Source organism: Melospiza georgiana, chromosome 1 (assembly GCF_028018845.1).
Source record: "Melospiza georgiana isolate bMelGeo1 chromosome 1, bMelGeo1.pri, whole genome shotgun sequence".
In the NCBI taxonomy this organism is placed as follows: Eukaryota; Metazoa; Chordata; class Aves; order Passeriformes; family Passerellidae; genus Melospiza; species Melospiza georgiana.
Genome location: NC_080430.1, coordinates 58,449,210 through 58,474,865, shown reverse-complemented (window position 1 = coordinate 58,474,865; position 25,656 = coordinate 58,449,210). Strand labels below are relative to the sequence as shown.

Here is a 25,656-nt window from a genome sequence, read left to right as displayed (position 1 = left end):
ATTTGTTCAGGGGAAGACGTATTTTCAACATCTTGCTAAACATAATTTGAAACAAGATGTGTGACTTTTTCTGGCACAGCAATTTCTCTCATTTCCCATCCAATGGTTCTTGTCAAATCAGGTTTCTTGGAGTTATAGGCAAGGAACATTTCTCTCATTTTCTCTTCCTTGGGGAATCTAGCACAATATAAGTGCAACAACAAAAACATAGGCATCAATTTATTATATCTATCCTATTTTGCCTACAATAACCTCTCTGAAAAGCTACCATCATTTCTGTTTTAAGGAGTGCTCTCTGTGAAGAATGAATTTTACTCTCCAGCTTCCTATTATCACAGAAAGTTTTATGCCATACTGCCAATATTCATACTTTCCATTGTTCTGATTTTTTTGATGAAGAATAAAATCGTAAATACTGAAAAAAATTTCTCTGTTTTGTACAAACAAAACCAATGAAGAACACTGATGAAGGGGGAAGAAAAGTATATTTAAAAATAGCACTTACATTTCTTTCCTAAACCATTAAAAGAGATTGTTTTTTCTCTAGAATATTAAAAAAAGATTGAAGCTTTAGAAATTCATGACATGTGGGGCCAAATCAGTCTATTACAGATTTCTAACATGAATAACTCATGAATCATTTTTCAGAAGGAAATGCAAATTAAATTGAAATAACAGGGTGGTACTTACTGTAGCTAATTCATCAAATTTTCCAAAAAGTTCATTCAGCAGCTTCACCAGCTCTTGGGCAGTACACTGTGATGCCAAACTAGTGAACCCCACAATGTCTGCAAATAAAATACTGTAAAGAAGTAAAGAGACATGGACAAATCAGTAGAGATCTTCACATTCTTGTTACTCTCTTTCACAGCACAAATGTAACCCACAGTACAAACTCCTGAAATATTATCAACAAAGTGCTAGTTGTAAAAAAAAAAATGGAAAATATTCAGAAAAATAGGCATTAGTCTGGTGCTGTCAACTGTTTTAGAGAACTCTCAGACACTTTCAATTGCTCCATACCTACCTGGCAGATGAGGCAAAGCACTTCATTCATAGAGTGCCCAATGAATACTCTAGGAAGATGATGAACAATTTATTCTCTTTGCAGCTAGGATCTCCTCAGCTAAATTGGTTTCAGAGACAGATTTACACTGCTAGAGTTCCATAGCCAAACAGATAAACTTTGCATGAGGTTTACTATGTACTGACAGACAGGGGTTAATAACTTCGGTGCAGTAGCTCTGTGATGTGGCCCTGTGGTCTGTGATGATGCAGTAACTTCCTGTGAGGAGCTAGAATCCATTCTCTTCACTGTGCTGCCTGGCTCAGGTAAGTGTCTGGCTTTATCCAGTATTAGCAAGGTTTTAATGCCCAACAGTTTAATCTGCTTTAACAATCCCTGCTAGTCAGTGTTCATCAAGTGAGATAATTAAAATAAGTGCAGGTACCATTGTGACTGTGAGAATAAATCACAAAATGTGTAAATCACAAAACTCAAGAGAGTATGGTGCTGTGAACCTTTCAAATCTTTAGATTCCTTGCATTTGTAGAAGCACAGGATCAGCTGCAGGAGCATACTGAATTTATCTCCAACATCCAGACTAGAAATGTCAAGTAATTTATGAAAGCACTAATAAACCACATCATTATTTATAGCCTAGCTGTAATTGATGTAGTGTAGAACTTAGTTTGCTAACTATATGCTGAATTAAATATTATGTACTCCCATTCACCTCAGCAAAGCTTCAGTCTTAAGATAAAAAAGCAATACTAGAAAAGTAGGCCTAATAAGTCTACTGTTTTCCATTCTTCATAAGCAAGTCTCAACACTCCTAATATGTTACAAAAATGGCAAATACAACTCCTGACTCCCACCCTACTTCTATAGTTTAATTTAAACCAGTGGTTTAAATCCCTTGTCCACCACAGCAGATAAGTAGCATATCCCAGCACAAAACCAACTCATCCAAAGTGCAATGACTTTGGTCTACAAAGAAACCCTTTATGTTGTCATTCTAATCCTTGAGGCAGTGTCTTCACTCAGTACTCCTTGGAGAATGCCTTATGAGAACGTTGCTCAAGATGGCCCTGGTTCAAGGAAAAAATAGTTGTTCCATTCCCATGCTGTTTAAACATAACAAAAAGGCCTCTTACAATAAAAAAGTCAGCATTTATTTATGATTCCTGTCTCTGCTATCATAAAAGTGAACCAGTCAAGTAATGGGTAAAATAAAATACATTAAGAGAGTTCATTAACACCTGCATATTTGCCCTGAAAGATCTACTTATCCTATTAATTCTTTATTGACGTCCTTGTTGTTTGATAGCCCCAGGTCTTTCTGGAAATTCAAAGCTACCTAAATTCCTTGAAGATTTTCAAAAGCACTCAAATGTGCATCAGTCTTTCATACATTTTGCTTTATGGTTGTTTTTCTTTATGGCCTAAATTCACATCAGAACTTAAAAAGTTTAAAAAGACACAGAGGAAAAAAACCCCTAAAATTGTTGCACTCCAGTATATCATGTAGTTTCCTGGTTTTAATTCAATACTATCAGTATGGAAGGGGAGTGTGGATGTTACTTTATAATAATAGCCTCTGATAGCCTCCCTGCCATTTTACATCTCATCTATTCTACACATTTTACATTTTGATTGATTTTACTTTTCTATTTCCATTTTAAATATGGCAGTCCGCTTTTTTTCACTGTCTAACCACACATAGAGTAACAGTAGTATTTCCAGCAGCACCAACAATGTCCATTTGCAAAAAAAAAAAAACCCATGGAGTTGGGAGGGGATTAGGCCTTTAAGGTAATAACGATGTTATCTCATTACCAAGTTCTAAAGCAATGAGGAACATCTAAACACATACAAACCAGAGATGTCCTGTGTTTGTGAAAACTATGTCTCAACAGGTAACAGAGCAACCATCACAATGCTAACATGTACACAAATATCAAAACCTCTTTATTAGTGAAACACAGAGAATTGGAAACAGGTTCCTACGTAATCATTCAGTTAAGAAGAAAGATGTTTCACATATGGGTACCTTAGTAGGTCAGTATGAGATCCTTGCTAATCCTTTAAACGTTTAAAGAGTACTTAGTCCTCAGCACTTGATTCAAAACACTGGTCATTGTACAAAAATGTGAAGTCCGTAAAAGCACCCACAATACAGAACTGAACAGGCCATTGAAAATCTAGGTAAAAATAAGTAATTATTGTATGCTGAGAGACCGATGTTCAATTATGCTTGTAAACTTTTTAATATGGTAGTTAACTACATGTATACATTTTAAAACTTATGGAATAGGTTAGGTAATATGATCATTATTACACTTTTTTTTTTTTTTTACTAAATTCCCAACTTTTTTAATACAATATTCTTAAAATATGCAAAGTATAACTCTCATGTCTGGACATGGCACAGATGGGGAAATGCTGTGAATAGAAGTTCTGCCTTTTATTAATGAAAAATCTCCTCCTTTTTGCCACCATGAAATCTTACAATCATAGTAACTGCTGCACTTTGTTTGAAAGTAGGCTGAAATGCCAGCAACTAGACCTGATTTTGCAGTAACAGTGGTAGGAAACAGCCAGTGGAGGAGCAGGAGATTTCCCTCCCCAAAGTGCAACTGGCACTGCAAGTCTGCTGCTTCCATGGTCTATTCTCAGGGGTGGCATTGCTGAGGAGAGGACACACACAGAGCTCTACTATTCAAAAAAAATGGCATTGAAACTCAATAGCTGATTAATTTTATTTTAGCTGGTCAACTGACCAATATCATCTCCTCTAACTCTTCACCCATCTGTAGCCTCTTCCCATACTACTTGTACTACAAGTATTGTGGGGCAGCACCAACACACACTCTCATTGTACTACATCTGAAAAAAATTAGAGTAGCATCTTGGGGTGACGGGGAGTCAAATTAGCCAACTGATGCAATAAATTTTTTTCCCCTTATGTTCTGCTCAGTTTTTTGGGAAGTAAAGGTCAAGAAGTCCTTTATGAGGAGATGGCAAAGTCAGTCATAGGGAATGACAACAGAAATGAGATTTGAATTCTTGTTATGGCCATGAAATGATAATGGTACTAAAGAGAGAAATTATAAGATATACAGTGCCAGAATTCCAGTCATAAACCTGAACTGTTTCCACGGCCAAATGTATTCAAATATTCTCAAAGTCTAAGTCTCCACATTGGCACTGAAATTCCCTTTCCTCTATTTTGGGTATATTATTCACACAAAAATACTGAAAGCTTTAAATTTAGGCCATGTCTAACATACTCAGAAAAGTTAAAACAAAGCAGCTACATCAGGAGTGACATCAGTGTTAAAGCACATTAATCACTCCTCCAGATATACTCATTCAAGAGCAAAGTAGTCTTGCTTCACAGTAACTTAATCTGAAATTGCTATAGAGGTTCACATCCTCAGAGAGGATTAAATTAGAGTAAAATATTTATGCATGAAAGATTCCTCATAATTGTATTGTATACAAAGGAACACTTCATAATGATTGCCAAGTATTTTTTTTTTTTTAATTTAAATGCTGGCATATATAGAAACAAGAAGTGAGAAGCTACCAATTAAAAATTGTTTCTCTTAATGATCAAACAGGGATGAAACTCTCCCTTCTTTCATTCCACACAATTAAACAATTTGATTCTACAGAATTAATAATACTATTGGGCACTTTGGTGAAAAATCAAAAAAACCCATCTCCTTTAAACTACAACTATCAATGAAAGAAGAGAAATGAAAATTAAAAGAAATGGGAAACAAAGAAAAAATGTTGCCTCTGCTCACTCAGCACCATAATTTGCACATGATTCAAGCACTGCTCTTCCTTACAAGCAATGTGAAGGTGTTGATTAGGACGGCTAGGTAGCTCTTACAGTGCTGCAGCTGGTGCTGCCTCACAACATAGGGCTCAGCAATGCTCCATGATCTTGCATGGCACAGAGATGGGACTGACTAGACTATAGGTCTCCATATTTTCTGCTTTCCCCTTTCTAAAAATCAGGGTTATATTTCCCTATTTCCAGTCATTACGGACTCGCTCACTTCACCTCACTGACATGACTTTTCAAATATGATAGATAGTGGCTTAGCTGCTATCTGCCCCTTCCCTCAGAGCTCACAGATGAATCTACTCAGGTTCCATGCACTTGTGCACATTCAAGCTCCTTAGATGGTCTTGAACCTGATCCTCTCCTGCAGTGGGCTCAAGGTGCTCATTCTCTCAGTCCCTGTATTTGTCTTTTTTCACCAGGGAGGCTTGGCTGGGGCACTTGCTGTTGAAGAACGAGGTGTAGAAGTTGTTGAGAACCTCAGCCTAGCTGAGAAAAGAGAACTTTTTCCAGGGTAGCCAGGTCTTCTATTTCCTATTGGTGAGAGTCAAAGTTATCCCTAGTCTTTCTTTTGCTTGCAATATATCTATAGAAGGATATATTATATCCTTCTATATAACCTTTCTGTTGTCCTTAATATCCATGGCCAGACTCAATTCTATCTGGGCTTGGCTTCCCTAACCTTTTCCCTAACTTCCTGTACAATTCCTCTGTTTCCTTCCCAGGCCATCTATCCTCATTTCCTCTTCCTGAAAGATTCTTTTTTTGCTCTATGTTCTCTCAGCAGCTCCTGATCCATCCATGATGGTCTCCTAGCATTTTTGCCTGATTTTCTCCTTGTTGGATGAATTCTTCCTGAGCTTGGAAGAGGTGATCCTTTAAATTCAGCCAGCATTCTTGTGACCTTTTGCCATCGAGGGCTTTATCCCATGGGGCTGTACTCAACAGGTCCTTGAAGAGGCCAAAGTCTGCCAGGGAAGTGAACTTGCAGTGTACCCTCCTCACTGCCTTGAGATTCTTGAATCCCCCTATGTTGTGATCACTGTAGCCAAGGCTGCCTTGGAGCACTGCGTTCCCCACCAGCTCCTCCCTCTTGGTAAGCACAAGGTCCAGTACAGCACCTTCTTGCTGCCTCTCTTCAACTGCTTGTGTACAGAAATTGCAGTTGACACATGTGAGGGATTATGCCCTGCTGTGCTGTCTTTCCAACAGATATCACAGTGGTTGAAACCCCCCATTAGGACCAGGGCTTGAGACCACTTCTGTCTGCCTATGGAGGGCTTCATCCACACCATCCTCCTGATTGGGTGGCCTGTAGCAGACCCTCCTGTAACATGCCCTGTCCTTGCCCTCCCTCTACTCTTCACCAACAAGCTCTTCTAGGAGAGATCCTTATCCTTCCATGGAGTTCCATACACTCCAGCTGGTTATTGACACGGAGGCTACATCCCCTTCCCGTGTCCCTTGCCTGTCTTTGCTAAAAAGCCTAAAACCTTCCATTTAAAAGCTCCAATCGTAGGAACCATCCCACCACGTCTCCATCATGGCCATGGTATCATATCCACACAGGCCTATGCACATCTATAGTTCCTCTTGTTTTTTTTGCCATACTACTTGCATTTGTATAGTGTTGTCTGAGCCAGTACCTAGATAAAGTTGACTCACTGGCTGGAGTATCTGGAATGCCTTTGCACTGTTCCAGGCATCCATTAGAGGTGTTGACACCTGAAATGTCAGGACTGGAAGGGATAGGTGCCCCCGTCCCCTGACTAATCTGATTTAAATCTCCCTGCACTAGTCTGACAAGTGCCTGACCCAAGATAGTTTATCTCTTTGTCAGATGAGCCCTAAAATCCCTTAGTAAACCAGGCCTGGCAAACTGAGTCTCATGGTCTGAGTAAGCAAAACCATGACTTACCAATCCTACCAGAATCTTATCAGTAAATTCGCAGGGTTAGGAAGTTTGGCTAATCTGGTAAAAACTGAAATCACTTTGGTTTTTAGACAGACAAGTTGTTAGCAATTGTAAGTTGCAACAACACAATAATATTCTAATATATCCTAAGGGAAAAAACAAGCAGTCTTGAGCAGAGCTTTCTCAAATTTCTGCAGTGAACTTGATTTTAAAATCTGTGTGATGCCATTGTGTTTTAGGAGCAGTGCTGTCTTGAGTTAGAGGCTTGCTTGCTCCTACTGCTGCCTGCTTGCTTACAAAAACTGAGAGAATATATACTGAGTGTTACTGAAATGCAAGAGAGCAGCAGAACAAGGCTAGTTAGAAATATTTCCTTCTGTTTGCTTTATTTGAGATGCAAGGCATACTTTTTTCACTTTCTCTCAAGGTAAAATGGTTACTCTTTCAGTGACTTTAAATATCCATTTCTCCTCTAACACCCGCTCATGGACAACCTCAATAACCACTTGTTGATTTGGCTACACATGGATTAGTATTGTCTTTCTTCTTCTGCACAACCATAGCAAGACATTTACTCTCCAGTCTTACTGCTCTTACTCTCATCTAGTAAAAGAAGCGTAAAACTACTGGAGTTTTTAGGTTTTATTTGTGTGATTGTATTTAGTTATGATTTTTTAAATCAATTTTTAATTGATACCTAGAGTGTAGCTGAAATTCTCCCCACTAAAAATGTGGCCTGTTTTAACATAGCCACCTTCTACATTTCATAGGAAAATTTGTTTATTTTTCACAAAACAACCCATTTTTTTCATGAATAACATTTTATATACAAATAGCTTGTTCTAGTTATCAATAAAACAAAATAATCTTAAAATAATTATAACCCAAACATTTCAAAATATGCATAATCTGAAGAAGGGAATTATGGAACTGCAAAAGTCAACAATTTCACAAATAAATTTCTTCAGATGAGTTTAGTTTGCTGTAGAACATTTCTTGTTGCAATGTGCCTGTCCCTCTGATCTTATGATACTTCCTTCCTTCTTAATGAAATGCATCTAGATTTCTGAAAACATAAATCTTTTAAAAGAATACTGTAATGATAGTTCCTTCAAGTAAAGTGTTACAAAGAATTACATCTACAGTTACCAATGAAGGGCTCCTGCTAAACACTACACACAGAAAACACATATAAACTAACTAAAACATAAACTAAATTAAAATTGACATAAATTTTGTATGACTGCATTCCCCACAGACTACTGCAACAAGGCACATATGATAGATAATTTGTAAATATAGATTTGTAATCATTGAAACGCAGTGCTTTTCTTTTGACTGTTCATTCCACTCTTTACTTGTTAATGACACAGACAGGGAGTTAGTGCACCATCTACAAGTTCGTGAATGACACCTAGCTGTGTGGTGTGGTTGATAACATTGGAGGGCAGGGATGCCATCCAAAGGCGCAGGATGGGCCAGAGAGGTGGGCCTGTGCCAGCCCCATGAAGTTCAACAAGGTTATGAGCAAGGTCCTACACCTGGGTTGGGGCAATCCCAAACATGGATACAAATTGAGGCATTAGTAGATTAAGACCAGCACTGCTAAGGAGGGCTTGGTGGTACTGGTGGATGAAATATTGGACATGTGTCAGCCCTGTACGCTTGTGGCCCAAAAAGCCAAATGTATCCTGTTACACAGTAAAGGAAATGCGGTCAGCAGGTGGAGGGAGGTGGTTCTGTTCTCTCATGAGACTTCAGCTGAATTTTCAGCACAGGAAACACATGGACTGGTCAGAGTGTGGCTGTTCACCCTGGAGGAGAGAGGGCTCCAAGGAGACATACGAGCCTTCCAGAGCCTAAAGGGGGTATACAACAGAGCTGGAGATGGACTTTTTATCAGGATGTCTGCTGGTAAGACAAATGGGAATGGTTTTAAACTAAAACTGGGTAGATTTAGAATAGATACAAGGAAGAAATTCTTCACTAGGAAGGTGGAACAGGTTTCATAGAGAAGCTGTGGATGCCTCATCTCTGGAAAAATTCAAGCTTGGGCCAGTCAGGCTTTTGAGCAACCTTATGCAGTGAAAGATGAACCTGACTCAGGCACAGAGACTGGACTGGATGATCTTTAAAGGCTCCGTCCTACACAAACCATTCCATGATTTCTTGATTCCAATGTTTAATGGAAGTTTCCTGAGGACTTCTTTTTCAAAGTTACCTGGACTATTTGTTTGAAACACCAACAGCTCTTTCTAACCTGTTCTATTATATAAATTCTGAAAAAAAGCCAAGCAGCAGTACAGTGAGCAAGTTCAGGTAAGGAAACAGTATAAACAGACATTTCTCTCCTCTGTCACAGAGACAAACTGGTTCAGCACTGGCATATGAGTTACATACATCATTATCTCATACTCTTTGACAATCTGAAACGTTTCTGTGTTAACAAGCCCAGAGTTATTACTCCAGGACCTTCTGTATTCCTGTTTTCTCTCACCATGATCCCTGCAGGCAGGCATAGCCAGCACCTGAACAGTGACTGCAGCCCACAGCAGGAAACAGCTGCACCTGCTAGAATTGAGTGCAGAAAGCCTGCAGCTTGGTTTAAAAGGTTTAAGCTGTTTCCCAAGTGTGAGTATTGACAAAGCAACTCTTTTGTATGCCACTATATGGGGCATTCAGGAGAAGTCCTGCCAAGTTACAAAAGAGATTTGACAGCTTGTAGGTAGTAAATGTTCAGTTTCAACAGTATTCATTCATGTGCTTTGTGCACTTGAATAGTCCTGCTGTTTTCAATGGAGCCACTTATATAAACAAGTACTCTACAAAATAAAGAGGGGTTGCATGCCCTGTTTTTTATTTTCATTTGGGCCATTTGTTTAATTAAAGTACAACTTACAGTAAAAATTGTATTTTAATGGCACATGGCACCTCAGAAGGTAACCTGTAGGACTCCTTTTGCCTCAAAGGTGAAACATAAAGGAAGTTTATTAATAATTTTATGTGTGATCCACTTCAATATTTAAGAAAAAAGTGCTCTCTAAAATTAAAGAGGGCTGTAAAAAAAAAACAAACAAAGGGAGGCTGTGTTTTTTACATAATAATAATTCACAAAAACTAGTTCACTGTGAAGTTCTACAAGTTCAGAAAGACTAAATACAGAAGTCTGTCCACAGGCATCACAATCACACCTTTTTAAAATGTTGGAATGGTTAAGTTAAATTAAAAAGTTATTTATGGTCTGATGTTTTCTAAAAGACAGGATGGACCACAAATATTTCCTCATAAATATCTGCAGATTGTGTTCTGGCTTCAGACTGATTCTCAAGAACCTCTAAAATGCCACAAGGAATGTTTTTATTAGTAGCTTTGAAATCAGGCAGTGTGTTTCCTAAAATTAATATCTCTTCTTACAAAGCATCCAGTTCTATTTCATGCTTGTAAAAATAAGGCTAAATGAAACTGCTGTACCTGAGGCCCAAGAAATTTTTAGCTGTTCAATGTTCACTTTCTTTTTATCTCTTCACCATTGTTTGAGTCATAGAATGAAGCAAGAAGTTGTGTGTTAATATAGGAAGCCAGCCATATCCTTATTAATCCATGAGTTGGAACAGTTTCATGAATATCTAGCATCCATTCCAAAAGAGTTTCCAAAGGTTTCCATACAGGGCATATATTTGAGCTGAAACTCAATTTGAAATTTTCATAATTTTCAGGGAATTATGGGTCCACGGAGACATTCAGTCAGGACTAGTGAGTTTTTACAGTGGACACTGCACCTACATATGTGATCTGTAAATTTCTCAGCCCTGTAAGAATAAGGCAAGAAGGAAACAAGAATCTTAAATTTCTTAACCTAATCTTAGAAAAAGCATGTCTCCGTGTTACAAAACATATTTCTGAGCACCACTGAAGAGCTGGTCTGTTGGGTAGCCTTTACGTGTAACTTGACATCTGGTTCCCACATCTTTCATGGTGTCCTTGTCTGGGACTACCCCAGTAAAAAACCACTTGTACTGTAGCCTGTGTACTGGAACAGCTTGTGGACTGTATACAGATTATTTCCTTCTGATAAACCACAGATATTTTATTCGTTGTAATTATTTTATTTTTCTGATTGTTGAGTTTATTTTCCTCACTGGGATAATGCTATATCAGATGTGTATTTGCATATCTGGTTTTGCAGAGTGCATTTGCATTAGGTTATTGGTCTCCATTTAAAACACATGCTCTTATTTCTTACCGCACAGCAATTCTGTTCAAGAACTTTACAAGGTAGCAAATGTAGTGTAGAGCTGGAAGAGCTGATCAAAGCATGACACATTCCCCTCCAGAGCACAGTGAGTTGCAGGCAGTCATTCAACAGCTATCGGGTAGTTGATAAAATATTCACCAACTAATTTATAAACCAGGGCAGTTGCCATCATTATCTGAAATAACTTTTCCCTAGTCCATCATTCACTTCTTACAGAGGTATGTGTGTCTCCACTGTAACATGCTTTTCTGGGAGGAGGTAAAGAAAGTAGCTGTATCAATGTCTTTTTTACACAGGTAAGATTAAATATTCTTTGCCCTCTTTTTCATGCAGCTATTTAGAAGAATGAAAGAGATGCTTTCTGATATTTATGAAGGTATTGTTTTTGCTGTTGGTTTTTCAACAGAAAAGGAATGGAAAAATCATGTAATCCACTAATTGCATGCCTGCTTCCTTCAGACTGTTTTCTGAAGAACAGTGCTCTGATACTACCAGGTATTTGCAGGGAGAAAAAGAAAGCATTGCAAAAGGAAAAGTGCAGCTTGTTTTCTATTTTCCACTGTGTAGCTTTGGAGTTAAAAACCCCCGGAATATAGAATTATAGTGGGACTTTTTGTTGGTTTGTTTTAATAGCAGCACTTTACAGAACACTTGATGTGAAGAGGACAATTCATAAGAATATAGGAATGATCTCTCAGGTTTACCTGAACTGTTTGGCTGAACTGTCACTACCCAGAAGAAAAAAAAAGTTGTTTTCATCTCCTTAAGAAAGTAAAGCAAGCACTTACTATTGCACTAACCACCAGCAGCCTAGCCAAAGGGATGCTGTAGTGCTGTTCTTCACACTGATGTCAGGGTGGCACCTGCTGGGAGTTCTCCTTCATCCTTCAGACAAACTCAGTCACAAAACTTCTGGGGTAAAACTCTGGCCTGCTGGGATGTGCTAGACACAGATTGCTGGATATTTATTGGACACAATATCACCCCATTTTTTAATCATTATTATAATTTTAGTTTCATTATTGAAATAAAAGGCAAAACAGATGGTGAAGGGAGGTCTGCTATTTTCAGTTCTCTTCCCTCAGGATCTTACCTGTGACATTAAAATGACCCCATCTTACTTGGTCTTCATTTGCCCCAAAAGTACCTTCTTAATGTCAGAGAATTAATTCACCTCTCCAGACAGGGTGTTTTGATTCAAAAACTTTCATGAACTCCACACCAAAGGACTGAATAAACCACAAAAATTTTAGCAGTTATGTGAAAAAAACATCATGTAGGAAAAAAGACTACTCCTGAGGTTGCATTTCAAAAAGATCTTGGCAAAAGAGAGGACTCAGAAGCACTATAATCTGCAAAGTAATGCTTTCTAAGATGACTCTAAACAGTGTAATGAATGCAGAGATTTGTGACACATACAAGATATAAATATACTAATCATGATATAATTATCAGTCTTACCTCGACCCTGAATACAAGGGCAACCAATAGTAACATACATGTGTTTTATAGGACTGTGAGGACATAATTTTTAAAAACAAGTTTTATAAGTATATTAAGGATTATGATCACCAAAGGGTCAAAGTAGCAGATATCCAAGCATCAAAACCTGGCATACATGAGACTTGATTAGAAAAGTTAACTTCAAATATACAGTTATCATTCAAAGACGGAAGACTAGCAAGAAAATGAAAAAAGTGCAAACGGTGTTGGCGAGGAGTGCAATAGAATGAAATCATGTGACATAAACAAAGGAAAGTGAAGAAGTGAGACAGCTCATTTAGATTATGAATGTGTCCTTCAGGAGATATCAAGTTAGACTTTGACAATTGAGAACTATCAGATACTGTAAACAACATCATAATTTTCAGCATCAGCTTTGGAGTAGTGCACACTTAGAACCAATTTTAAATGATTGTTAAAGACCAAGTTTTGTAAGCAAACTGATGAGATTAATATTATGCAAAATTTAACCATTAACATGAAGTAAACTACTAATTTTTAATTCAGTTATATTAAATTTTACAGCATAAAACTGACCTAATTTGGCAGTCTTCTGATCCCATCACAGACACCTCTGATTGCCTTAGTGACAGAAATGCTTTTAGTTGCAACAACTTAGTCACTAGGAAGCGTTCCTTGCATATATCAAAGCCAGCTCAATGGGAGGTAGACTAAATCTTGAGAGAAGAAACTTAGCAGTGGAGGAGAGAGATGAGAAGGTGCTGAAATTTACTCTTTTGCTCCATGAGTACACCATGCAAATCAAGGCAGCTCTGTGGCATCATTTACTGACACTGCACCTTGTTTAGCAAAAGGGTGACACCAACTGAACTTTTTTGCTGTTTTTGATGTGGAAGCAAGGCACTTGGCAGTAGTGTGATAAAACACAGACAAGTTCTTTAAGGAATTTGTTATGGAGGCAAAGAAGAATAAAAACTAAGAATGCACTTCAAGAAAAAGCAGTATGACAGCACTTGCCCACAACTACTGAACAAGAGCAAGAAGTAGAACTGAGCCTTAGTCAATAATCTCTGGGGGGTAACCCTCATGTGATGTGGATAAATACACATTTCTTTATGCTTGCACAATGCTTTCTTTCTGTGTTTCCATGCTATTACCCAGGAAAATCTATTAATTTAAAAGTAATTAATCTTACTATCAAAAAAATATAAATGTGCAAAAACTAGCATGCAGAACAAATACTCCTGCTCACCCAAAACATAATACAGTACAAAACCAATGATCAGTCATTTGGAAAAAGCTGTCAGTCTCCCAGCACTACTATTCTAAGACATTTATTGATTCAGGCTTATCTCCTGAGAAGATTAAATCTTCCTAGTGCACCCATTCTTCTACTCTGTATAAATGATAAATCTTCACTTTATTGCTTGGTTTTTTACCTCTGAAACTTGAGTGCAATTATACATCACTGTCCTTGCACAACATATTCCTAGTTCTTTAGTTTATTTCATGGGCTGCATCAATCCTACCTAACATTGTCATGCCTTTGAATGTAAATCTTGTGGAAAATCCTTTCAGGTGGCTTCAGGAAGTCTTCCTTCATTTCCATTGCAACATTCCTGGGCAAAAGGCTCATCAAGAGACGTTCCTAGAAGAAAATATAAGCAACAACAGTTTTGTGGTATAGTGTGTGACCATTTTTCTAAGTTTTAAACTAGCAAACCGGACAATCTTCTCTTAATCTGCTTTCTTAAAATGTCTGCTGCATAAATAATATCAACCATTTCTCTCTAACTCCTGCAAACTGTGTGGGTGTCTTCTTTTAAGTCTTCTACACTAAAAAAAAAAAAAAAATTAAAAAACCACACCAAAAAAAAAAACCCCAAAACCAAAAAACAAACCCCCACAACAAACCAGAAAAAGCAAACCAAAAAAGCCAGCCTCAAGAGCATATAATTGTCCATATTTTTTATTTACATTACAGTTCTAATAATAGCAGCTTACTTTATTCTTAGCAGCATTTATCTGTCTGAGAAAGACTTCCCAGGATCATTTGCTATCTTTTTGTGTGTTCTTTTTCTTCGTGGATATAATGAAAGTGTTACATTACAAGGACTATGACAGCTGGTTATTAAGCAGTGAGAGTAGATGATGGATTTATCCACTGTCAAATTCAGTGGAACAGTAAGCACCGTTTTAATGGCATCTTAGCCAGTGTGGCAATGTCTTTAATGAACTGCATCAGTACAAAACCCTGGCTAAACACATCTTCTTGCTATACTCACAGAGAAATTTTAGCTGGGGTCACTGACCTGCATAAAAGGAGTCTTTAATATTATGGATCTTGTCAGTGTTGGCTATAAAAGCCCATGTAGTTTTTCCACATATTCTGACCTATTCACGGGTACCATCTGGAAAATCTGCAACTGCTCCTTCTTAGGTGTTGTAAGGGGTCCATAGATACCTACTCAAGATACCTACCTACATGCACACATTCATTCATTGTATTTTCACCCAGAAAATGCTTGCCATTTAAAATGCATTTCCAAGTTTGTCCATCAGACCTGCTAGTTTCAGCCATCGCAACAGTCTGAACAAATTCACATAACCATATCTGATCTGAATCAGGAATCTTGGGTTCCAGACAACAAGGGATGAGGCTAGGAGCAAGGAAGGTGTACCTTTGATGGAAAAGGATTAGGTCAGTGAATAACTAAGTAAACTGGATAGATGTAAGTCCATAGGCCCTGACAGGATACATTCACAAGCTCGCTGAGTGAGCTGTCAGATGCTACTATAAAGTCACTCCTAACAGTCAAACATGGTGACTGGGAGAAGTGATGCAATACTGCAGAAAGAAAATGTCACTTCTCTAGACAAGAAGGAGGATGCAGGGAACTGCAGGGCAGTCAGTTTCACCTTGGGTCCTGAAAGTGATGAAGGATCTCATCCTGGAAACCCAGGTGGTCGGGCTACACGACTTCCAGAGTGCCCTTACTGCCTCAAAACTTCTGTGATTCTGTTATCTGACTGTCAAGAGCCACTGTAATGGCAGCTACAAGATGTCACAGAAGTGCATATTTTGGCGGAACCTCATCCTCCTTTTCTTTAATCAATATTAAATAAATAAGGAGCAAAAATTAACACTGAGAAGAGGGTATCAGCAAGTGCTATTATGTTGCTAACATGCCCACATTCACCAGATAAAGCCATTAAATAATACTCAAAGTTTATTCAAATGTTTTTTTATCTTAACAGTTTCTTCTGGAAGACACATTGAAAAAAGTAAGAAGTTAAACTTTGCAGAACTTCTCTGGTGAACTTTGGACTAAAGTTCTGTCGTGTTTGTGGTGGTCACATTGTCTTGAGGCTAAGGACTGTTAGCTAACGCTATTTCCTACTCTTCTTATATATATGTAGCAGAACATTCCTTCCTGCCACAGAAGAGCTTATCTGTTATGTCCATCAGCTGGTGCATAGCTCCGGACATTCTTTCCCTCACAAGAATTGGTGACATAACCCAGGCTGCACAGATGTCGAGCAGTGAGTTATCTCTGGCACCAGGGAGGTGAGATCCCCAGCTGACAATAAATACCTTGTCTTGAGAGTGAGATGTAGGGAGATGAGCTAGGAATTCCCAACTTTGAGACACATTACTTTGCTAACTATAAAAGCTATACAAATTTTCATGGAGGTAGAAGCGTCTGACACACACCCTGGAAATGTGCAGGACTTCCACAAGTTTGGATGCAAGTTCTGCAGTTACATTCCTGGGAATTGAGAGGAAGGATCCTATGTGTGCCCCATCAGCAACTGGATGGTAAGCTACATGGAATCTGATCTATGCTATTTCTTTGCCAGTTGTAATATTAGGTACTTCAGTTGTGCACTGTGGTTATCTGGTAGCAGTGTTTCTTTTGTTCATCCTGTGTAGTATGTCATCTGTTAAAGTTTTATGTCTGTTAAATTTGTGTTAAATAAATAAATAAATGTTAATTAAATAAATAATTTTGTAATAGATGTAACCAACCATTATTAAAAACTTGTGAGTGAGTGATCTGAGCTGCAGGCTACTCCCAACAGAGCTACTGCCAGAAATCTGAGTCTAAGGCAGGACTTACTTAAGCTCTCCTCTACATTCGTAACAATGTACACCAAGAATATGGCAAAGAATATTATGGATTTCAATATTTGTTGATACTTACACGTATAGCCATTTCTAATTAACCAAAGCATTTCACATCACTAAAAAATGGTTATTCATTCTAAGTTTTATGCTGATTTAATTAAGTAAATTTATATTTCTGCAGCAGAATTGTATTTGGGTAACACAAATTTTGAGTTACAATCCAAAACAAGTATTTTGTCCATAGTGGATCTTATGAAGCTCTGTTGACTGCAACTTGTATCCTAAAGTTGATTTACTGTGTTAAGAGAAATAAACTGAGGTTATAAAAGGAGATGACCACCTCTCAGGCAATAAAGAGCACATGAAAGAGAGGAATTTGGACAGATGGTTATATTCTCTGATGCTTAAGACTGCAAAATGATGCTGGAATTTCATAAGTATTACTCTGGATAAGAAATTTTTCAAGGTCTGATAAGGACTAAATGTTCTCTGGAGCTTCTCTTGCAGTAAACACATTAAACGAGTTCTTCACCATTTTGCTGAAACGGATTAGTAAAATCCAAAAGTGTTAAGGAGAGACTGGGTTTAGACTTCTGTTTCCTAGAAAGTCAAATTTTGACAGACAAAAAAGCAAACAAAAATTATACTGACAGACTCCTCCAGAGAGCAGTGCTAACTGAATAGCTCTTCTATGGCCTGCAAACACAATTACAGTACGTGAATAAAAAGCTCACAGATGTCTGCAGTGCATGAAAAATAACATGCAATCCAGAGAAGTAATAAGAATCATTACTGTGAAGGCAGCATTGGAGAGCTGTAGGATGTAGCACCTGACTGCATTGCAATGTGCAGATGTCAGATGTATTAAGGGAGGCTACAACAATAATGATTCTTAGGTTGACTATAACAAGACCTGAAGGCAACATATGAAAATCCTCTATCATATTATGATGGCTTGCTTTTTTCATTAGAGATGAGAGTGAGATGGAGATGAGATTAGATTCCTCACCAAGTGAGGAAAGATGCAGTTATGGCTTTCTCAAAAGGCAGCCACTGCTGACCTTTCAGATCAAGAAGGGAAGCAGCAGCATGACTGTAAGCAGCATGACTGCATGATTTGTCCCTTAAGGGAAGACTGGAAAATGTAACTTGCAATGCAGAGTATCAAAACACTGAAAGTAAATGAAAGAGACCGTCCAGCTCTCTAGAAAGAATATAAGAAAAGTCTCTCCTATTTACAGCAAAATCTCATCTATCAGGCAAAGCAGTATTGCCCTTCAGGTCAGACTAAGGAATGCTGAAGGACTCAGAGTTTTGGAGCAGCAAGAGTGAATTCATGTACACAAAATACAGCTGTTGGTAGGTTTGGGAAGGGGCTCTACCTAGACCTCTATTCAGCAAGTCCTACAGTTTTTGTCCAGTTTTTTCATTTGCTCTTGTATGACTGATCAGATTATAAAAATAATCTGTAAACCAGGCTAAAAGGAAAACCAGGTGTGAAGGATAGTGCATTGAATGGAACAAGTGACAGAACCAATGGAAGACCACTCACATTTATGGTGACATTCTTGCTTGAGTGGTTGTTGGCTCCAACAGGGGTGGGTGATGACAAGAAAAAATAGAAAGAGTAACACAGGGAGCACTAATTAATTAGCAACACCTTTTACCAAAATAAAACACCACTCATGTTGCAAACCTTCTAATTGGTCACAAATTATTTTCTGTTGAGGTAGCCTCAACTCGTGATATATTCCTAATCACAAGGTCTAGTAGAAACAAGATGTTTCTACATTTTATTCTTTCTCAATAGTTCACAATGTTTTTTTAGGATTGTTACAGGTGTTTTCAGAACATTACATTTTTTTCCACACAACCAACTTACACTATTTTAGGGATTGGTACTCTCTTCTCAAGCAGTACATCTTTACTCAGCATTAAAATGATCTAAAGTGAAATCACATGCTGAAAAAAAAATACTTTCAGAGACTGTAATTGTCAGTCAATGATTTTGCATTCCCCGCAGAAATCTCACTAAAAAAAGAAAATGATAGAGAGGATATACATCTCCTTCATTCACAACACTTTATATTCCCAGTCTTGCTCTGGGATTTCAAATGCCCAATTTAGCTACCTCTGCCAATGGTATCATCCTGATTATAATGATTACTGCTCTACTAATAAAGATAGCTATTTTTGAGAAAGATATTCAATTTAGAAAAACATTCCAATTTCTCTCTCCAGCAATGGAGCATCACTAGAAGACAGAGGAGGAACAAAGATTCATTTTGACTCCAAGGCAAGTCAAAATGTGCATACTAAATGAATTAGGAATTGCTCAGTGTTACATTGGCCCTATTCAACAACTAGTACCATTATGCACATGACAAAGAATGAAAATATGCCAAGGCAGAGAAATGGATAAGAAAAAAGTGTTTCCCATTGTTAATGGACAAAAATACCCTATGTTACTGCTTGGAACATCCTCAACCCTATTTACAAGTACATAACCCTGGACTACAACTTTCTTTTTGGGTTGGGCCTAAGAAAAAACTTTAAGAATTATTCAAGACTTGAGTAGACAAAGTCACAGTTGACCAGACCTGGTGTCACTGGCAGTCCTGCTTTGAAGGAATGGCTGGGCTCGATGATGTCCAGAGGTCTGCTTTGACCACTGTGTATCCAGGTGTCTCCTTTGGTATACAAGGACCAGGAGAGGCAGGTGCCTGAAGCCTCCTGGGAAGCCCTGAAGCCTTCTTGCTATCTCATCACACACAAATGGGTCTTCTAAAACACAAGAGGAGCTCAAGGCTCAGCACTCTCTAGAGGCTGTGTGATTTCTCATTTCTGAGAAGGGAGATGAAAGAAGCAAGCAGACACTATTGAAGAAAAAATCCCCATCATCTGCATGCTCTACTCTGCCCCAACACTCTCTTCAGCTTTCTCCAGTTTGGAGGCTTCTCACCACAATTCTCTCTTCTATCCCCATCCCTGCCCTGGAAAATGCCTCTCCGACCAGCATCCCAGTTCTGCCCTCCCAGCTCTGCTTTTATGGGAGTCCCCAGTACATATTCTTAACACATTTCTCGTGCCTGCCTCCAAAAGAAGATGCCTGTCCCCTCCCATTTTGAAAATCATACTCTTTTCTCACGTTACTTCTCATTCCAAACACTTATAAGTTACTCCAATTCCTTTAAAATTTTCACCTTGTTTTAGAATCATTCCATGCAGTTGTCCAAATATTATGCAGTTATTCATATTGTACAAAATGATTTTTTTGCATTATTATGGGAAATGACTCTGATACATTTTTGAATTCTTTCAGGAAGCTGTAAATGAATCCATACTCCCTTCATCAGAAAAGAAGGCTCAAAAGCACATGAATATCTTAAATGTTCCTAGCCAGCATTCTCACAAATTTCTATCAAAAAACTTGCTGTGCTTCCCCATGCTAAGTTGTATTCCTGTAGTTTATCATGTGAGATATAAAGAAAACAAAATGGAAATACTATTTATAGTCAGAGCAGACTACTTTATCAAAGGAAACAGCTGTCATTTTTTTCTGAGATAAGCAACCAAGCTGAGAGAAGCAACCAAGGGAACTGTTGGATTGAGGATTGAGAAGGATTGAGAAACATGCAAAGTAATACAGTTTTCTACATGGCCCTTCCACAGCCGGCAGCATTGCCTCAGAGCTGCAGGCTGTGGAAGGGCCATGTAGAAAACTGTATTACTTTGCATGTTTCTCAATCCCATGAGAGCAGGGCTGTAATGCATAGAGCTCCATCTCTTTTAGCCAGCTTCATTAAATTCCTCCTGAACTGCTCCTTCCAGCCAGCAAGCTGACACTGCCTTCACTCATCAGGGAGTCTGAGCCCCACACCTGGATGGAAGAGAGCTCTGTCTTGTGGAACTTGCTCTAAATGGGACTTGGAGGTTACCAATTTTGTGCTGGGAAAGCAAAAGGTCTGCATGGCACTCCAGATCCTGGTCCTTTTTCACCCTCCCTAGCACTGAACCACGTTATTCAGGACGGTCTTCATGCCCATGCCATGTTACCTTTTTTTTTGCATTTTCATAGCAACTTTAGGAACGAAGAAAGTAAAAAAAATGAATGTGACAAAACCAGGTTTACATATTTGCTTCTTGGCTGATAAAACATGAATATTTTTGTTTTCTATAGTAACAGTCCAACAATGAAAATAATAGGAAAAGGAGCTCAAAAAAGAAAGGAGATTTTGAGCATCTACTTTACAAAATTCCTTTACAATATGGAACATGAAATCTAACCCAACAATTTTTGCAGTCTATCACAGATCTTCTTTTGTCATTGCTATACTTAAGAGGAAAGTACCATCATATTTTAACACAAACTTTTCTCCCTAGAGAAGACAAGCATCAGACATGCATGTAAAACATTAATGAGACTGTTTCAGAGTCAACTCATGTATATAATTTTGAGATTCTAGTTAGTCAGCAGGAACTCCAAAATACATCCTAAATATTACCACCTGCTACCTAATATGACCATGGTACCATGCTCAATTTTGTATAATTTTAAAAGCTACATCTTAGTGGGTTTACAATCTCTGTCACCTGTACATTACACTTCAGAGCCATTTTAATTCACTCTAAGGAAAAACAAAAAAAAAAGAGAGTGAAAAGAAGCTTAATGCAATGCATGGAAGAATGATTTTGTGTACGACTATTAGGATTCATTTATATTTTTGCAAGTTGGAAAACAAAGGCAACAGATTTCATTAGTGAATTATTGGAAATTCAGCTACGCTATGCCCTTTCTTCTATCTAAGTACGTGAAGTAGCACCGTTAAAGACAGTGAGCTTGCAGACGCCACAAGGTGGCAATGTTTCAGAACAGTCCCGAGATTTCTTGGAAAATCCTATTTATCAGCAAGTCATTGCTACAACTGTAATCATAAAGGACCATCCCTAAAAGACTAGATACCTAATGCACAGGTTTTGAGCAATAAGAGAATGGTTAACAACACCGTTATGGAAGATGACCAATACACTCTGCATGAACTGCACAATGCATTCAGTCTGAATACACCTATACCAGATCAACTTGACATCTTTCTATGGTTAAGTGATTATTTTTGTTTAAATAATGGAAAGGAAGTAGTCACCAGAACAATAGTGTTTAATGAGGCATTGGTACTTTCCACATGGAACATTGTTAGTCACAATGGAGATGGTAAGGCCTTGGAAAAGAAAGAAAAACATGAAGTCTTGGCTAAAATGGAAGGCAACGGGCTGCAGAAACATTGGGATGCAGAGTGGGCATAAGTAAACCATAAAACTGCTAGAATGTACAAAGTCCACAAGACAGCATTCAAGAAGTAGCATAATAAGAATGAGAAAACCTTGGTAGCACATTGTACTTTGTAGGTACCATCCACAAAAACGCAAGCTAAATAAGTGTAAGGGATTGAAGTGGTTAATAAAAATACTGCTATGAAGGCTTTTTTCCTATTATAGCAAAAACTGTATAAAGAAACTAGTACCACAGAAGCCCACCCCTCCTTGAAGATGCCTGACTGGAACTTTGGACTGTGAGTTAAGCTGTCCGGATAAGATAAATGGGACACTACTGCTCAGTCATCTCAGGCTGAGGGAGAAGAATACATCCACAAGAAAGGCAAACACAGCAGCTGCATTGAGAATCATCTCTCTTTTTGAGTTTGGGGTGGGGGACACCACAGCCCACAGAGGTTTGCTAACTCCTCCTGCAACTGAGGGTGAAGGAAGAGGTGTGTGGCATAACCTCTGCTCCGAAGGCACTGAATACCCATCCTCCCTTATACACATCGGCCCAGCTGTGAAACCTCCAACCCCACAGGCCACATCCACAAGACACTCACATAAGAGGCAATTGAAGGGTGTCACAATTCATCAAAGACCCTCCCCCAAGGTGCTCCCCAGACTTATTCCTGAGACCTTGCACCACAGTACTGTACATGATGCAAAGTGATGCAATATATCCAGAGTCTGCTGCAAGAGACTGCATCACGCTGCCTCCCACAGAGGGGAGGCACCTGGGCATTACCACCTGGTCTGAGCATATCTTTATTCATCGGATTCTATGCTTTTCAGAGGGACCTTCACCACCAAGAAGAACAGCTAGAGAGGATCAATGGGACGATGGTGGGATCCAGAGAGTGGTGGTATTTTCTTTTTTCTGTCTCTGTTATTCTCTTTCTGTCCCCCCCACCTCTTTTCTATTTCTTTGTCTTCCTTTCTCTCTCTCTCTCTCTCTGTGTCTCTCTTTCTCATATTTGCTATCAAATAAAATCCATACTATTTACTTTGACATTTGTTTGTACCTTAATTCAGACAGAAGAATTTCTAATAATTTTAAAACTGGACAGTAACAATGAGTTGGAAACCTCTGCATGTAAAGAAACCCCAGGTACTCCCTGATCAAAGAATATGTATATGACACTATCCTAAAAAGGCAAGTGTGATTCCTGAAAGAATGAGAAGATTCATAGAAGGCAAAGTTGAGAGCAGCTCCACAAATCTTGTTCAAATAGGAACAAGAGCTGGGAAAGGTTATGAGAATAAACAAGAAAACTGAAAACATAAAGAGCACAAGCTGTCTTCCTAGTTATCCTCATATCTATTAAATCAGAGTGCTTTAGAAATACATCAATAAAGACGAATCATCAGAAAGGCTAGCTAACAGTTGATATCAGATACAAACAGGCAATGAATAAATCATGCAGTATCCAAACTACTGCTAGTCTTTTTACTTTCACCTTTTATCATTAACATTTACTCCCTCTGAAAAGTCACTGGCAATATCCAATAGGTCTACAAAATTATTATAGAGACTTGACAGGACAAAGTTTATACTCATTTCAGTTAATAGAAATCTTCCTACTGGAAGTGAACTTGAGAGAGAGGAACAAAATAGCACCTTTATAGTTAAGGCATAACTTGGAAGCTTCCTTATGCTTGGCAGGAAAGAAGGAAAAGCATTTCTGCAGTACATTGCCAGGGACATTTCTCAACTCCAGCAGTGTTAGCTTAACAAATATCTTTGTTTCAATCATGCTTCAGTAGGATTTTAATAAGTAGGTTCTTTAGGGTATATCAATGAAGATGAGACTTTGTGTGGCACAGAAGAGCCACTGAACATACTTTTCTAAATCTTCCTGTGTGGAAATAAAACATTTTCCCCCTGTCCTGCAGAGTCAGGAAGACTCGTTTTCATCATCCAGTGAAAAGATCCCTTCATGGTAGCACTTGACTGTATGCAAAGGTAGTTTGAGTATATATGTTAAAAACAAAAAAGGCACACTTAAAGCATAAATTCAAAAATTATTATTTATTCTTCTTTATTAATTATAAATTATAATTTATTATTGAAAATATTTTCTGATTAAAATAAAGAGAGGTCTTAAAAATTATCACAAAGAGCACCAATCATCTGCTTATGTCATGATTAGAGGGAACACAGAAGCCCTAATTGCAATTCCTAAGCTGGCCTGCAGATGGGACATCTGTGAGCTCAGATTTTCTAGAGGCTTAAGTGCCACACACTGTCCTGTGTTCCATCATGAACAGGACTGGGACAATCCTGTTATTGTATTTCTTCTTCCAAAATTTAGGCAGAGGGACTCACAAAGCAGCATCAGCTTTACCAATGCTACCCCTTCCACGGTAAATGTAAGAGTAGACAAATTTTTACTGGCTTACTCATGGTGTACGAAGTTTCATCTACAGTTACAACAGCACATCTTTCCATTCCACAACCATGTCTGGTTTGTTCCACCAATGTAACGTTGAAAATCTTGATTAGGCAAGGATGTATTCCACAGGAAGAGAGAGCTTAACCTTCGGCAAGATGGACGCATCCCCCTCTTCTGCCCTCATTAAGGCTCCAACCCTCAACTAGTGGAATTTTTCTTGAAGAACACGCTACATGTTACAGCTGAAGTTGGTTCCGGGACTGTGTCATTCTCTGATTTTCCTCCATCCCATGAGTGTTGCATATAGGTAAAGCCTTATAAAGTAAGAACCTTGGTTACCCTTGTAAAATCATGGCTCAGGCCTTCTACTTCAGCGAAGTACAGCTAATAGGTAGCCTAACTTTCCCTTGAGAAAGTAATATGCACCTGTAAAAATAGGGTTTCTAACTGTGAGAATGATTCTGTACCCTCGAAAAAAGAATGTAAAGATCATTAAAGAGGAAAGCTTTGACAGACATATACACTAGCAACTACTAACCAATGAACTGAATTGCCATAAGTAAATAACCAATTAGAGTTAAAGACAATGCCTTTAGCAAACTATATAAATATGAGCTGTGAAGAATAAAGATTGGCTGTTGTGGATGACTTGTGGGTTTCTACTGCGACACATGAGTTATGACATTCTCCTTCCCCAGGCTCCTCCAAAACCCACATATCTCCACCAACTCTACATAGATATGTGGCAAATCTCTGTGGTCTCCTCTGGCACCTGGTTGGGAAATGGAGCCAACATAGGGAAGCAGCAAGAGAAAGACTACTAACACTTCAGTCTTCTGTCCTTGTTGGAGCCAACGCAATCTGTAGCTGACAGTCCAGAATTAATGGAACTTTGAGGACACAGTGCTGTGCTAGTACCAATGGTTCACACAACTGCTGCTGTCTCATACAGCATCACACACTTTCATTTAGAGTTGCGGCAGCGACTCATTATCAGCATGCGCTCTTTTTTAGTACAGATCTCTGCTGGTGGCAGAAAAAGCATGAAATCTTCAGGTGAGATAAGCTTTTTGATTGCTACTGGTAAGTACTGAGCCCACTAGTGGGGTGTAAGCAAACCAAGGAATGAAAAAAGCCCAGGAACCTGAAGTCAATAAAAGTAATTTTAGAACCTAAGAAATACTTATTCCATGGCAAGTAGTTAGCATTTCCTTTTTCAAAGACTGTAAATGCCTTTACTATAGCAATAGGAAAGAAAATCGTAGCATAAAACAATAAAATGGAATAGATGTCTGAATCTCCAAAGACTAAGATATAAATAT

General features: G+C 38.4%; 1 protein-coding gene across 3 annotated transcripts in view; it reads right to left on the bottom strand.

Annotated features, from left to right (window-relative positions):
* ADCY1 (adenylate cyclase 1) overlaps positions 1-25,656 on the bottom strand; it is a 162,172-nt gene that overhangs the window by 80,128 nt on the left and 56,388 nt on the right. For all 3 annotated transcript variants that reach the window (XM_058044885.1, XM_058044894.1, XM_058044904.1), the window contains exons 3-4: positions 14,023-14,141; positions 691-802 (exon numbers count right to left, since the gene is read on the bottom strand). In XM_058044885.1, coding sequence (XP_057900868.1) covers positions 691-802; positions 14,023-14,141 — 231 coding nt within the window. The remainder of the gene's footprint in view (positions 1-690; positions 803-14,022; positions 14,142-25,656) is intronic.